The sequence below is a fragment of the Gallus gallus genome, chromosome 1, assembly GCF_016699485.2.
Source record: "Gallus gallus isolate bGalGal1 chromosome 1, bGalGal1.mat.broiler.GRCg7b, whole genome shotgun sequence".
Lineage (NCBI taxonomy): Eukaryota > Metazoa > Chordata > Aves > Galliformes > Phasianidae > Gallus > Gallus gallus.
In genome coordinates, this window is record NC_052532.1 from 110,365,781 (window position 1) to 110,381,661 (window position 15,881).

General features: G+C 36.3%; 1 protein-coding gene across 2 annotated transcripts in view; it reads left to right on the forward strand.

Moving 5' to 3' along the window:
• Nucleotides 1-15,881, forward strand: part of TRAPPC10 (trafficking protein particle complex 10) — a 42,406-nt gene that overhangs the window by 14,680 nt on the left and 11,845 nt on the right. For both annotated transcript variants that reach the window (XM_003640505.6, XM_040652702.2), the window contains exons 6-14: nucleotides 790-901; nucleotides 1,880-2,127; nucleotides 4,400-4,546; nucleotides 6,493-6,607; nucleotides 7,717-7,793; nucleotides 10,101-10,192; nucleotides 11,503-11,643; nucleotides 13,069-13,181; nucleotides 14,140-14,654. In XM_003640505.6, the coding sequence (XP_003640553.3) occupies nucleotides 790-901; nucleotides 1,880-2,127; nucleotides 4,400-4,546; nucleotides 6,493-6,607; nucleotides 7,717-7,793; nucleotides 10,101-10,192; nucleotides 11,503-11,643; nucleotides 13,069-13,181; nucleotides 14,140-14,654 (1,560 nt within the window). The remainder of the gene's footprint in view (nucleotides 1-789; nucleotides 902-1,879; nucleotides 2,128-4,399; nucleotides 4,547-6,492; nucleotides 6,608-7,716; nucleotides 7,794-10,100; nucleotides 10,193-11,502; nucleotides 11,644-13,068; nucleotides 13,182-14,139; nucleotides 14,655-15,881) is intronic.

Below are 15,881 nucleotides of genomic sequence, written 5' to 3' on the forward strand. Positions count from 1 at the left end.
CCTATTAATGTGGTTGTACAACGACATTCAAACTTGTAATTGGCATTTAATGCAAATACCACTGTGTTTTCTTTGCTTAGTTTATTAACAGTGTGTGGAGAAGTGTCTGTTTTGAGTAAGGCCAAATAGAGAACGCCCTCAAATTCTGGGTTTTTTTTTGTATTTCTAAGACGGTCTGCTTTAGCTGATATAGAGAGAAGCAAGAAAATCTTATTCAACAGAACTGAAGTCTTGATTCTTTTTAGTTTTCCAGTCACTGTATAATTCCCTTTCCTACACTAATTTGACATCATCCTTACGTCTCTTCTGAGTTCGTCTGCTACCACTTTGTTGTGATATATTTACTTCTCCGACTCTTTCTACCTATATTTTTTGGTTTCTTCTCTGTGTACTGCAGAACCTTTATTGATACTGCAGTGGTGTTTTCATGGTGTAAACACAAGAGACATTATTGGTGTTATGGGAGATGACTATTTAGTGGGTTTTCTTTGAAACTTGAACTTTCAATAGATGCATGAACAGTATCTTATAGTGAATCAGAATCTGAATGCACAGTAGGATGAACTGGCATAACTGTATGTTTGTAGTTTTATTATTAGCTTCATTGTTTTAGGAGGAGAGGGTGCATCCACTACAGTGGTAGATTTTTCTTTTGTATGTGATTACTGGAAGAAGAAAAATGTTGCAAGTAGTACTTCCTGGAGCTTTGTGTGCAGGTGGAGGCAGCTTATAATACCAAACACAACTAGTATCCATAATGTGCTCGTTGTCTTGCTTGTGTGTCAAAAGGAGGAACTGGCGTTTGTCTTTGAGATGCTGCAGCAGTTTGAGGATGCCCTAGTGCAGTATGATGAACTGGATGCCTTGTTTTCTCAGTACGTTGTGAACTTTGGGGCTGGTGGTAAGTGTGTTAAAATGGTAAATATTATCGTTATTCATTTATGTGCTATGCTTCACCAAAAGACAATGATGCCTTGGGTACCATTTGTGTAAGTGGGAGAAAGAGATGGTAAAACGCAGTGAAGGTCTGCTAGGCAGTTGTGCCCTTGTCACAATCTCACTGTAGCCTCTTAGTTCTTGCTTTTAAGTCTCAGAAATGAAAAACAATTTTTAATGAAAACCTGCATTTTGCTTTTATTCAGTGATGGTTACAAACAGAGCTCTGAGCCTCTGTAATTACCTAAGTTTTGATCTAGCTGGGATGCAGTTGCTGTTCTCACTGCTCACTTCTGAGTTAGTTAATAAAGAGCTTCTAGAACAAATGCACCCAGTTTTGTTTCAAATTACATGAGATATTTCCATTCAATTTTGTAGTGATTACCAAATATGTGTTTAATCTGCGCTGCGGAAGATGAAACCTTCTCTTCACAAAAAATTACTGTACAAGAAATATCAAATAACTTGAAACTGTTTTAATGAGCTGAAGTATGTAGTGTTACATAAGATCTTTCATTAGGTGCACGTTACGGTCCTAGTGAAAATACAGTACAGTGAAATATATTTATCATGACTGAACTTGATGCTGAACCTGAAGGTGAGGACACATATCTGTGGTGGCTGAGTAAGAAATACATACGTGGATAAAACTGGTTTGTCTGGAACTTCATTTAGGAAGAATTACCGAGAAATACATTACAAACTCAGTGGCACTATACTGATAATAAGAAACATACAATTAAGACCAAATGCATGTGGCATTTGAATGTTCTGAAATTGTTTTTGACTTAGTCATGGAATTTCTGCCGTTTAGTTTTTAAAGTTAAGACATTAAGTTTATCAAGTAACTTAAGAAGCAAGTTTGCAATCTGGAGGCGGGGGGCAGAAAAAGAGACTTTAAATAACAGTGATTGATTCTTGGATATTAACTTTATTTATTTAGATGGTGCAAACTGGCTGACATTTTTTTGCCAGCCAGTGAGGAGCTGGAATGGCTTAATTCTGCGAAAACCGATAGACATGGAGAAGAGAGAGCTAATTCAGAATCAAGAAGCTACTCTCCTGGACTTGCGTAGTTACTTATTTTCTCGCCAGTGCACGTTGTTAATCTTCCTGCAGAGGCCGTGGGAGGTTTCCCAGCGAGCGTTGGAGCTTCTTCACAACTGCGTGCAAGAACTCAAGCTATTAGAAGTGAGTTTGTGTAATATATTCAGTAATACAAATGATTTTATCCAATAGTGATCTAACAAGAATTTTGAAGTCTAGGTATTGGCCACCGAAATACAGTAAGTACAGTCTGTGTAGTATTAACATGATGCAGTAATACCCCATTGTAACGGTGCTAGAATTGAGTGTTCCATCGTAAGGTGGTCTTTGGAAAGAAATTGGAGACATCACATCTGAAAAACCTGTGTTTAGGGGACTTTCTCGTGAAGACTAGAATATTTTAACTTGTTAAGCTGGTAGGTAATTTCTCTTATTTCCTGGATTTATTACTGAGCTCTTGAACTACGGTTCCAATAGACTGAAATCTTTGAACAGCGTTGTGCTGTAAAAAATAAGATGAGGTGGTTAATGTGCTAATGTGCAGCCTAATTGTTTGCAACAAAGTACTGTTCTGAACTTTAAACATTAATCTACAGTAGGACTTCTTATTGCTCTTCAAATAGATGTTATTTTGATCACGTTTTGTGGTTCTTGTTTTATAATTCCTTCTGGTACCCAGTAACGCTCTTTTATGTTTTGCATGTCCCTGTGGCTGTCTCATCTAATGACAGAAGGGACAGACAAACATGTGATTTCACTCAGAGCTTTTTGTCATGCTGCATGCCTCGGTGTTACCCCCATGGCATTCACACAGTAGTTTGCACTAGTGTTTTTAATCCTCTAAAGGGACTGTATCGGGGTTGTTGTGCACCAATCATACTCTTGTCTATCACCATAGGTATTTTTAATTGACATGTATCATCAAGAGTAGTGTAGTGTGCATTAGGAGACTTGTAGACTTCACTTTGCGACTCATACGCCAATTTAATCCCATGAGTATCTGGTTCTCTGCAAATTTTGTCTGTGCTTTTATAACACTAACTACTAAGTTTTGCCTGCCTGACACTGGCTAGTAAGTTCCTTAAGATACTGTGCTGCATTTAAGAACAGAAAGTCTACTTCAGATGTGTTGCCTTTTAAAATGCCACCTTCATATATTTAAAACTTAAAATTCCCATGTGAAGCATGTTTTGCTTGTGTGTTTTATGAAGTGGTTTGTTGTTGTTTGTTTACTTTATCTTTCCAAAATAAATACAACCAGCCTTCTAAATGTCTGAAGGTACTTCCTGCAATTCCCCTCTTCCTTCCGCTGCCCAAGTCTGCCACTCTAGTGTCTGGGGTTCTTCTCTGCACCTTTTCTATTTCTGATGTTCCTGCCTTAATACTGGAGATCCAAGCTGAACGAAGATATTGAGGCTTTGAGACAGGAGTGTGTATTTGTGAATGTAGCGGAGCTATCCCTGTTGTCATCCCTCTTATTATTACAGTCATACCTCTTAATATGGCTTGATACCAGCGAACACACGGGTGTAATCTGAGCTAGTCTGTTTTTATGGTCTTTCACTTCCTGAAAATTCTTTCAGAATTCAGTTTTTTTTTTTTTCTAACGTGTTGTGCTTCTATGTTAAACTTTCCTGTCACATTAGTCAATGATCTAGTTTAAGTCTCGAAATCCCTAATAGTCTTTCTGAAAGTAATGTTTTTGCACTGGTTATTAATAAGATTTTGAGGTACCGTTTCTGTGACTTCTATTCCAGTTGTGCTAATCTTTATCTTGATTGTCCTGTTACCAAACTCCTCTCTCTTTCCCCATCGCGTTATGACTGATAATTCCTTCCTGGTTTTGCTTTTTGGTTCTGGGCTGGCTGCTGTTTTTTTAAATTATTATTTATTTAATTAGTTGTCCATGACAGGTATCGTTTGCTAAACAAACTTACTGTGGTAAAGGAAATGTAGACTCACTTTTTTTTTCTTCAGATTTTTAGTCTACTTCTTAGTGTACTTTTAATTTTAGTACTAGGTAGGTCTGATGTCTCCTTACAGAAGTAGTGGCATATCTATAGAACTCACCTCCTAACTCTGTTTTCCTTAGACTCAAGTTTTCAGAAAGTTGGAACCTTCTAAGTACTGGTACCTGTTAGGCTTCTTTTGCTTTTCTTTCATCCTGATGACTACATCAAATCTAATTCCCATAATCATTATGAATTAATAATTTTGTTAGTCATTATGGCTTTGGGATTTGGTTTTATGTGTGTTATTTAGGAACTAGTGAAGAGCTGCCCTCTTTCTGTATGTTTTATGAGTTAGTTCTTCCAAGAGATTTTGCTGTATGGTATCAGGAAAAGTAGTTTTCTGAAGTATTGTGGCTTTTGATTAATGTTTATTTCCCAGTTATTTTTTTTCTTTTTATCTTCAGGTCTCTGTTCCTCCTGGAGCTTTGGATTGTTGGGTATTTTTGAGTTGTTTGGAGGTCTTACAAAGAATAGAAGGCTGCTGTGATAGGGCTCAAATAGATGCAAATGTTTCCCACACAGTTGGTTTATGGAGCTATGCTACCGAGAAGGTGAGTAAACGAAGGGTTGCACTTGCGGCATTACAATTTTGAAGTAGGCCATTTGTTTCTATGGAGCAGATTTTCTTCTGTTTTCCTGTGGAACTTGTAGCATATCATTCTGTCTGTTCTGTGTGAGACATGCAGGTTTGTCATTCGTTTGCTGCACAGGTGGTTGAGACCTGGGGATTACTAGAATTATGTTCACTTCTTTGGAGAAGGGATGAAAATGAGGAAACACTTCATGTCATAAAACTGTCTAACACTAATTCCTCCACCAACCTTTCCAGTCCTCCCTTGCCAATAGTTTGATAATGATTGGCTAATTAAACTCCAAAATGAAATCAATCTTTGTTGACTAAGAGAAGGAACGTTTATTTCAACTATAGCAGATGTTGACCAGATTTAGATGCCTTTAATATTCTTAATAGAGATTACAGCAATCTGTTTACATAGTTCATTATTTCTACAGCATGTTCGTATGCTAATAATATACCTTAAACTTTACTGAAGGTATTATCCTTGGAGGCTTGTGGAAAAGGCAAATAATAACTTGGAACCTTTTGATTGAGAAGCCCTTCCTCCCTTGTTCCTTGGGAGGAAGGCTGAAAGTTATGAAGTGGCCTTTTCAGTGCGGTTAAGCCCCTTTCCTAATTACGTTAATGCCTTTTCAAGTTCCACTTTTTCAGTTTCTCTATAATAGTGTCTAAAACTGCTATAGTTTTTCACTGTTGAAAAACAGCGTTGAAAGTTGACAACAAACTTCAGAAGCTAATGAAGTACTGTACTGTGATCTTGGTGGATGTTCTTGAAGATCACTGCAAGCTTATCCTCTTCTTTCTGTAGCCTGTAGGATATTTTCCATTTCTTGTGGTCATAGTTTGTGTATATTTCAGTAAAGAATCTTCTGCTGATCGTAGGTCATCCTTGTCTGAAGCATTACAAAAGCAGAGAAAGACAATTTCACCTTAGACTTGGTGCTTAAAAGAAGAAAGTGGGGGGAAGTTCGGAATAAAGAAAACAATTATTTAAACTGCTGCTGGTTGCATCAGATTTCATGTGCTGCTTATGTATTTCTAAAGAAGCTTTGTACTGTATTAGAAATGTTCATGCCATTTGTAGTTTTTCTAACCCAAAGAGTAAAAAGGGAGAAATTATAGGATAATGAGTAGGAGTAAGGTGCAACAGAATGAATGAAATCTACCAACTAGTGAGAAATTTGGAATTTAATTTTTTTGTTTGTTTGTTTTGTTTTCCTTTTATTGGCTACCCACATTTTTATATGGCTTAGAGCATTCTAAGAACCTTATTTTCTTGGAGGGGAGGAGTTACCCAGTTGATTGAGTTAGTTGTGTTAAATGAGATACCATATGGCCAACAGTAAACTTGAAGGCAGAATCCTCTACCAACTTCTGGATATCAAGCATGCTAGCTGCTGTCTAGAAGGAATTTTTTCAGTAGTTTTGTGATGCTGTTTTAACAATGATTAGCGATGCTAATGTAGAAGAACATCTAATCATTGTGTGCATTTGTGTAGTTTTCAAACTTCTGTGCTGAAATACAGATGCAGATAGACATTATCTTTTGGCAGTAACTGCAAAACATCTTTAGCTTTTTTCCTGTTTATAGGGAAAAATAGAAGGATTTATTTCAGTTTGGTTCCCTGCACGCAGGGATTTGTGTGTATGCATGTTGAGTCTTTAACTTACGCTGTATGCAGTTTAGTTCTTAATGAGATTAATTTCTACATGAAGTAAGAATCACGTAATTACATTTTGAAAGGTTCTCTGCTCTCTTCCTGCAAAGCAACTTTGATATAGATTTTATAAGCAGTGTAACATGGCAGCAGTATTTTCTGTAGAAACGTCTTGTGGTTTTAGAACAGTGTGATAAAATCAAAGATTCGTTATTGTTTTTGTAGCCTGTTGAAAACAAACATCTCTTTTTTTGTCTTACAGTTAAAATCTCTGGGTTACCTGTGTGGGCTTGTGTCAGAGAAGGGACCCAATTCAGAAGACCTTAACAGAACTGTTGATCTATTAGCAGGGCTGGGAGCAGAACGTCCTGAAACAGGTATTACCAGGAATGTACACGTGCTTTGTAATAACTGACTTTGTCTTAAATACAAGCCATATAAATACAACAATTAAGAATAATTTCCAGATATCCCTATGTATATATAACTACTGATACAACTATTATATCTTAAGAGGATTTGAACTTAGTCTTTCTAGTACTTGGAATGATCAGTGCATCTCCTTCCTTTCGCAAGTATAAGGTTTTTCCATTAAAAGCCCATTTACCAGCATTAAGGTAAATATTCTTAAACAATACTATTTTCGAATGAAGTTTTTAATACTTTCAGATAAGTATTGAAAATAAAATTCATTGAAAATGAAATGGAAGCTCTTTGATGTCATGCAAAAAGATAACCTGCAACAGGAGCTACAGAATGATATTATTTGATTGGCTGAGCAATCGCATTTATTGGTTGTGAATTTCTTGTCATTCACAAAGGTATTTCTGAAGAGAAGAAACTTTCAGATCTTAAAAGTGCAAGAACAATTAGTATTTTTTCAGCATTTCTACCAGACTGACAACTTACTTGCTCCAGCGGTTATGATGATGTATGATTCTCAGTTCAGCACTGTAGTACCTGTTGTGTTTATTGAAAACGGGGGCTTTTTCTCTTCTGGGAATATTGGCACATGTTTAGTCTGGCAAGAACTTTTAAAATGAACAAGTTACCTCAAGAAAAAAGAAATTGGTACCCATTTTCCTTTGAAGAATCTTGTTTAAGGTGTAAAAACGTTATTAAATTACAGTATACTTCTGGCATACCGTTTCATTAATCGAACGGTAGGAAGTTGTGAGAATATTGCTGTTGAGGAAAATACAGTGGTATTTAAGTACAATTGTGTGTGTTGCTAGATTGAATAAACGTCTTGAAGTGCTGTATGGGGAAGTTAATATACTTAATTATATTGCTTCTTGTCTTTATCCTTCTCTGAATATTCCTCAGGTATGGGTGCATGCACACAGTCACATTTGTTTAACAGCCCTTCTTGATTTTATTTTAGAGTCTGGGGAAGAAATGCATGATCTATTTTAAGTGTTAGAGGGGATGTATTAAAATAGGAATTTGTATTTGTAAGTGACATTTCCTATTCTTTTTTCTACAGCCAATGCATCACAGAGCCCTTACAAGAAACTTAAAGAGGCCTTATCATCTGTAGAAGCTTTTGAAAAACACTACTTAGTAAGTATACTCTTCTGTTATTTATATCAGTTTGGGGTGTTTACATTATAGATTGAACAGTGTCAAAATTTTCACACTTGAAAAGATGACGTTAGGAACTTCAATCTGTGTTTCTATATTTTGGTATGGGAAATCATTGCTCTCATACTGGACACACCAAGGCTGATTTTGTTTTACAACCAGAGGCTCTGTGTTGGTCCTGCGTTTCAAGAGTGGAGATAAATTGTAATGTTTACAGTTACAGTGCTGAAGCTTTTCCATAAGTAAATATGCTTAAATATCCACAGAGCCTATGTCATGGCTATTTACTCTGCTGTCCAAAATGGAGTCTTCTTCAGAAGACTATAGTTATGTGAATGCAGCTTTCTTTCAGATGGTTTAGACTTGCATTTTGCAATGCTTACTACATGAATTAAGTTAGATTGTGTAATTTCTTATATGAAGTGTGGGATGTGTGAATGTTGCAGCTGGAGCTGGCAGGGTCTGAAACATTACAATTTTAACTGCATGTTAATTTATATGTTTATTTCCTGGCAGCTCCCTTACTGAGGATCTGTTGCCGTGACATTGTGGTTATTTTTACAAGAAACTGTTAAATAAAACCCAAAGCACCTGATTGTCACAAATGTGGCTGGTTCTACTCCTGTTTGTTTTCCTTAAATCATTTTCCTCTGATATTTCTTTTCTAAAATGTGAAAACTAAGTGGTTTCTTGTTTTTACAAAATGGTTATTGTTTATATTGCTGACTGGTTTTATTCTGAAATTCAGATAGAAAACAATCTTTTATATTATAGGTAGTCGTCAGATAAATACTTACTATATATACGTAACTGTTCCATCTACTGTATTCAGTGGAGAAGTACACAGAATTAGTTAAAAATTCTAGAGGCAACTAAGATAACTTACTTATATTTAAAATTTTAATGAGTGTGGAAAGTGAAATGCAGCTCTTTGGAAATACTGAAAGAAAGAAATCAAGTTTTTACTGCCATAAAAGGCTTCTTGCTTGCTTGCTTTATTTATAGTTCAATGGCTAGTCTTATGTGATGACTTCAGAATCTTTTGTAAGACAGTCAGATCTACAAATGTCTTGGCTAGTACCTTAATTTGGGAGGAATATGGCTTTTCATTTGTATGTGTAGCTGGTGTTCCAGATGTCTCTGTTTGTACTGATTGGCTAAGGAGTGAACCAACCTCGTTGGTTTAATGAGAGGGAGAATGCACAGGTGAATTCCTCCCCCCCGCCGGCCCTACTGAAGAAACATCAAGAAGTGACTAAGAAAACCTTTGGAATATTGTTCTAGGTCACTATTGTTTTAGGCCTCACAGGAATAGATGCTTTCTGACAGATACTCCACAGACAAAGTTAGGCATTTGGAAGTCTTTAGACAGTCTCTTTTGAAGAATAAAGTGGTACTTAATATGCTAACTATAAGTCAATTTGCTGCTGGGGAAAGGGCTGGTGGTTTGTAAATGTGATTTGTGAGTATGGTATGAAATGTCTTTATGGCCAGAGTTAGATGTTTGAGAAGTAAGTTTGGCTGAATGCAGTGTGTAATAGTGACAGATCTCTATGAAGAAATATGCAGTTATTACAAGCTTAGGGCAAGTTAAGGACAGTGACCCGTAGATAGTGGAAATTAAGCTTAAAAATGACTGAGAAACTTCAAATCGGGATTGTATAGCTTCAAGGAATTGCTTTTAAGGAACAGTTTGGAAAGTAATTCTTCCAACTGCATCTTCATATTCTGCGTGTAATTGTATGCTTACATACTGCTTTTACTTAAAAATGAAGCTTTCATATATTTGATGGTATTATGTGCAGCCTAAGTGAAAGAGTCATGTACTCTATGCTGTTATTATTAGTTTTAAATAGTAGTAGGATCTTCAGGACAAGCTCTAATACTTTGATAAACATGTTACACCAAGGTGTGTCCTGAAATGATACGCTACACTATCTTGTAATGATGGCATAAAGGATATACTTGCTGAGAAATAAATGCTTTCAAAAAAGGCAGGAGGATTCAAGTGTGGAGAAGTACTTCAAACTGCGTCTAAATATTAGCTTTGTGTTATTTGAATTCTCATTTTTGAGAAGGCTTTTCTTCTGCAATTCGTAATGCAGTTGTTACAGACTGCTCAAAAGTTTGTCCTGAAGGCAAGAAGAAATCCAAAAAGTGACTTATTCTGTTGATTTTTGTTTTAGTAGCTTCGTTATTGATAATGAGTTTGTGTGAAATACTAAGTAGCACTACTTAGTGCTACTAGAAATACACCGTTTATAATAACTCTTTTCTTTCAAACAGGATCTGTCCCATGCCACCATTGAAATGTACACGAATATTGGGAGAATTCGCTCAGCTAAGCTTGTCGGAAAGGATTTGGCAGAGTTTTATATGTAAGCATTAAATGCGTTAAATACATTAACTTTGAAAAGCTTGAATGTCATGCTTGAGGAAACCCATATCTCAAAAGGAGTTTTTGAAGATATTTTTTATTGTAAACATATGCTAAGTTTCAGGCTGTATTCTGGGGGAGGAAAACACAAGACGGGAATTGTGGATGCCCCATCCCTGGAGGCATTTGAGGCCAGGCTGGATGTGGCTCTGGGCAGCCTGGTCTGGTGGTTGGTGACCCTGCACATAGCAGGGGGGTTGAAACTACATGATCATTGTGGTCCTTTTCAACCCAGGCCATTCTATGATTCTATGAAATAGCAAAGAGCTGAGAACTGGCAGTCTTTTTATAGTGAACCCTAATTCTTCCCTCATTATTTATTACTGTTACTTTTAACTATCCTATGTTTTTTTACCTTGATCTTTTCTTCCATTGAAGTAAGGAAGGTCCAGGATGGAGATGTAACCTTGCATTTGCTGTAACTTGCTTACTTAATGTGGATTCTGATATGTTTCAAGGATAACAGTTTTCTTAACTGTACACACACTTACGTGCATATGTACTAAAAAGCCAGAAAATATGTAATTTAGAGAGAAATGAGCTTTGTATTTGTATCCAAATTTTTTATTTCCACCTGTGAAAAACTTAGTGCTCTTATTCCTGTGTTTGTTCTTGCTGTCAAATTCTGCTAAACGATCCTCATGCATTGGTTTTCTGTCTTTATTCCTAAAGAATTAGGGAATAGTGAGTGGTTGGGGGGGTGCTCTTATCTTTGAGCCTTAGCCTGCTTCCTGTCTATCTCCACTAAACCAATCTGAACTTCTTGTTGCAAGATTCTCCTAAATTAATGTAGATTTTCACCTGAGGGAATGACATCAGGTTAAAAGACTACCATGGAACTATGTGTAGTGATAAAAATGATACTTTAATGAAAGTGTTTTTCTGCACTGAAGTTGTTAAGGTAATATGTTTTTAGTTAACTGTTTGAAGTCTGAGATGACTTTATCATGAAAGTGCATTTGTGGGAGGTAGCTTTGCCTCACTTGCTCTGACTTATGATAGATTTGTATACGAAGTCTTGCTGACATGATATATTTAGACTAATTGCAGTTCTGCCAAATTGACTTGCGGAAGGATAGACCAATACATTGATCTGGCACCAGCACAGTGAATAACGTAATGGCTGGTTGCTGTTTGTTCTGCATTCATATAAAATATTCCTCTCCCATGACTGCTTTTTAAAAGCATGTAGAGACAGTTTTCATGGCCATAAAGACTCTTGTATCACTCTGTATTCATTTATTTTTAAAGGAGGAAGAAAGGTCCCCAGAAGGCAGAAGTCTATCTTCAAGGAGCGCTGAAAACTTACCTTGCTGAGGGCTGGGCATTGCTTGTCACACATACAAGAAAACAGTTAGCAGAATGTCAGAAACACCTCGGGCAAATAGAAAAGTATCCTCTCAAAGATGGAGCCAGAAAATCAAGCCTGGATAAAACAATACTTCTACTTATTCTTATGACATAGCTCTAGTTTTATTTAAGATTAGACACAGCCAAATATCAGACAGCTATTTATTGTTTCCTTGGTTGCTTTTCATTTCAGGAGGGTTGGGTTATTTATTTTTTCATTTTTAATGTCTTGTTCACTTAATACCTTTTGCATATGGTGCTACTCTTAGTTTTAGACTATGTCTACGCTCTAGAGATTCAACATGTAGCACGAAGTTTGTCATTAGTTCAATATATGCCATTGTAGGGTTCCTTTATGATTCTGTTTGTACTCGATCATTGTGGTAGTTCTTATGCCATAGTATTTTTTTCATTTGGTAAATACATCATTAAAACTTTTGCCTATATTAAGGGGCTTAATTTCTTGGTTTTCTTAACAAAACTGGAAATACCTTTTTCCTGTACCTGACCTGGCAATGATTTTTTCACTTTGATACTTTGTATTATGTTCACCCTGTGAACATAACTGCATTGCTGTGTTGTAGCTACTTTCAGAGTATCAGGTGTGTGTAAGGAAAACAGTCTATTGACTGGCCTTGGTTGTTGTGCATTTTTTAATTCCTTTTGGCATTGAAACGTCAGTTTGAATTCTGCTTTTCATTTTAGCCTCATGTGGTGTTGCCTAAATTTACTAGCTAGCTTAAGTAACATGATTCTAATTTAAACTTCTCTGCTGTGTGTATGTTATAGGAAAAAGTGGCAAATTTTCATTATTTCTTGATATTTTGAGGAAAGAGTACTGCTTTCATAGCTTTAAATTGAATTTTGTTGGGTGTCCCAACTGGGGTGTTCAGCTTAACAGACTTATTGATGCAAGACAGTTCATGTGGAAGTTTCAAGGAAAGACTTGATGGTATTGCTCCTCCTCTTTTTTTAGTGTTAGCCCGAAAGCTAACATGATGATCTCTGGGTAACACTAATATTGCTGCCTTCACTAAATACTTAGGTGAGCATTTGTATCCTCAGCAATCAAAGTGTAAAGAATGCCTTATAACTTAATTGTGGTAAGTGGTGCTCTAATAACTGGCATACTGTCAGTGGAGTAAATCAGAAAGTAGTCAAATACTCAAGTTATTTAATTCTAAATGTGCAGTGTAATGCAACACGTTAGGACATTAACTTGCATGCTGCATTTATCTGTTGTCAAGTAATGAATTTTCTATGCTCACTAGTATTTTTAGATGAGAGCTGGGGGGGAGGACTGCCCAAGTTAATAATGGATAATATTTTACTAAGTCTGAGAATGTGGTGATGTTGAAAGTAGGTTTTATATTAAAAGATTAGAAGGGCAGTACTGAAACTGTCATTTTTGCTCAAATTTCAGAATGTTCTGAAGCGTGCTACCTCATGTTTCCTTAACTTTATCAGTTATCTTCAAATAAGCAGTCTTTTAGCTGGTGATAATCACTTAACGGAAGATGAACGTAAACGCTTTTGCCAAGAAATACTAGATTTTGCCAATCAGCAAACAGAGAATCAAGGTAAGTCTGGTTTTTAAATGCTTAAAGCGTTAGCTGCTGTAATCTTTCCCTAAAGTAGGCAGGGAAGTTTTTTTCTGTTTGGTTTCATTACCTCGTAGATGACTTCTAAAACAACGTGGCTCTTTTTTCTATTCAGAACATTTATGACACTCTTGAAATAGTTGACTAATCGATGATGAAAGAGTAATTCACGTTTTCATCCTGAGTACCAGGAGGTTTTTGTTTTACGTTGTCTATCAGTTCCTCTGCTTTTGTAGCTCATAATTTCTCTTGTATTGTTCGGTGTTTGTTTCTGTCTCTGTGTTGCTGACACGCACATGGCAGCTCTGTGATTGATCATGCTTCTTCTAATGTTAGATTTGTTCCCATTCACTTTCACTGTATTATTTTTATTATCTTACCTTTTGTCTTTATTCATTCCTCTGCTTCATTGATGTCTTGTCCTCAAAAAGTAGTTATTTTTATGTAGAAGTTTTTTTTGATGAGTGGATATATAATATGCAATTTTAGACTTTTTTTTTGTTTGCTTGCTTTTGAATCCAAAAAAGAGAGAAAATCCCTTATCTGGTAAAGTTGTTGGCTCGAGGCATCAAGCTTATATTTGCTTTTAGTTTACATACTCTAAATTTTATCACCTTATTTTATTGTGCTCATCTGTGAGCACGGATTTGATTTATGTAATATGGAAATGTTAAACTTCTGCTTGTATGCCACCTTTCCACTTAGTTGTCTTAATAGCCCTAAGGTGTACCAACACTGTAGTAGGCATATTCTTAGAAAATAAATCCTAGCATCTTCAGTGTCATTTCTGTGCAAGATAAAACTAAAATGTGAAAGTATTGTTTTGGTTTAAAAGGATTTCTCGTGAGAAGTTGTTGATCTGTTTAATTCTAGGGATTAAGTTTTTTGAGGGGAAAACAGAAATTTGCTGATTTTTGTTTTGTTTTTACCTTTTCAGGTCAAAAAATTATATTGCCTATGCACTCCTTTGCACAGTTGAAAACTCTACATTTTGACCCTCCAAATGCTGTTGTCCATGTAGGTGGGAAGTTGTCTATTGAGTTGACTTTGCTGAGCCAAATGCCCATTCCTATCCAAGTGGATCAGATTGCTATTCATGTTCACTTCAGCATCGAGAAGAATAATTACAGAAAAACAGCAGAGTGGCTCACTAAGCACAAAATCTCCAATGGTGTTATCAACTTTCCAAATGAGGTTGTAGGATTTCCTTGGTCAAGAAACAACTTGCCTGCGCTGGAGCTGTATGAAATGTATGAACGGAGTCCCTCAGATAATTCTTTGAACACAGCAGGAATTATCTGCAAAAATGTGCACATGCTGCTACGAAGGCAGGAGAGCAGCAGTTCTTTGGATAAGCCCTCAGGGCTAACTTTAGAAGATGGGGCTCATGTGTTGAAATGTCATAACTTGGTACTGGAACCAGGGGTCAATAAAATAACGTTCAGTACTCAGGTATGTTTTTACAGTTGAGTGAACTAATATGTGGGAAAGAACTAAAAGCACTGGCTGAGGAAGAACATAGTTCTGGCAAGTGATATCTGGATTGCTTCCTGTTACACTATCAGTTATGCTGGTCACATTGTGGATTTCTTATTGTTCTAGACCATAATTTCCCTTCAAAGAGGGCTGTTGTGTTTGTTCTGGTTACTCTTTTTAATTCTCCTCATGATTAATCTTAATCATGCAGTGAATGAGAAGGGACATGCCATAAGGAACATGAGGAGTCTCTGCTAAAGGAAACTGAATTTACATGAGTAAACACTTGTAGAAGTAGGAGGTCACCATCTAAATGCCACCCTCAGAAAATGTCTGAAGTCCTGCTTCTGCTATATAGTATTGTATATGAAACTCCTCCAAGTCCTTATTTATGTATGGGTTGTAAGTCAGATTCATACGTGGAGCCATCAATTTTTTCCCTGCTTTCCTTTCTCCAGCAAGTTAGGAATTCCCAGTAATTGCTGAGATATTTAAGATAGCAGTCTTCATTGCTTATGTTCACATTATATTACTACTATTACTAGATGGTGTAGTAGCTAGAAATCAGCAGGCCCTGGGTACCAGTCCTAAGTGTTTTTGGTAGTGTGGTGGTTGGTTTGTTTGTTTTTGTTTTTAAGTGCTTAATTCATTTTGTGACCTTGTACTTTTCTGGCTTGTGGTTAGTTTCTTTGTTATAATTGTTAATGAACTGGTGAAAGGCATTTCCCTTCCAGCTTAATTCTAGTAAGTAAAATGGCACTCCTTTTCCAAAGTGATACTTCACCATCTGTTTGGAGTTTCAAAAGTAGGAGGTTCTGGCCTCAGCCTATCATTCTGTTCTTTGGATTTTCTTTAAGTATTGTCTCCCTCCTTACTTCTGTAACCCTTCATAGGAAAATATTTAGTGGAGTTCAGTGCTACAGTAATGAACAACAGTGCAGTGAAAATTTGAGTGAGAAGACGCTGATGTCTGAGTCACTCGTGTCTTGATGGCACAGCTTTTCTGCATAACTTTTAATACTACTTTGATTAATATATTTTATGAATTCCACTTGATAAATTGTCACATGGAAAAAGAATACCTCTCACGTTCTGTAGTAATAGTGGCTAAGTGTAAATAGAATCAAGAATAAATATACTACGAGATATATTGCATTGGATTTGCTCTTTATAATGTTTTCACAAAATATCTAGAGTCTCATT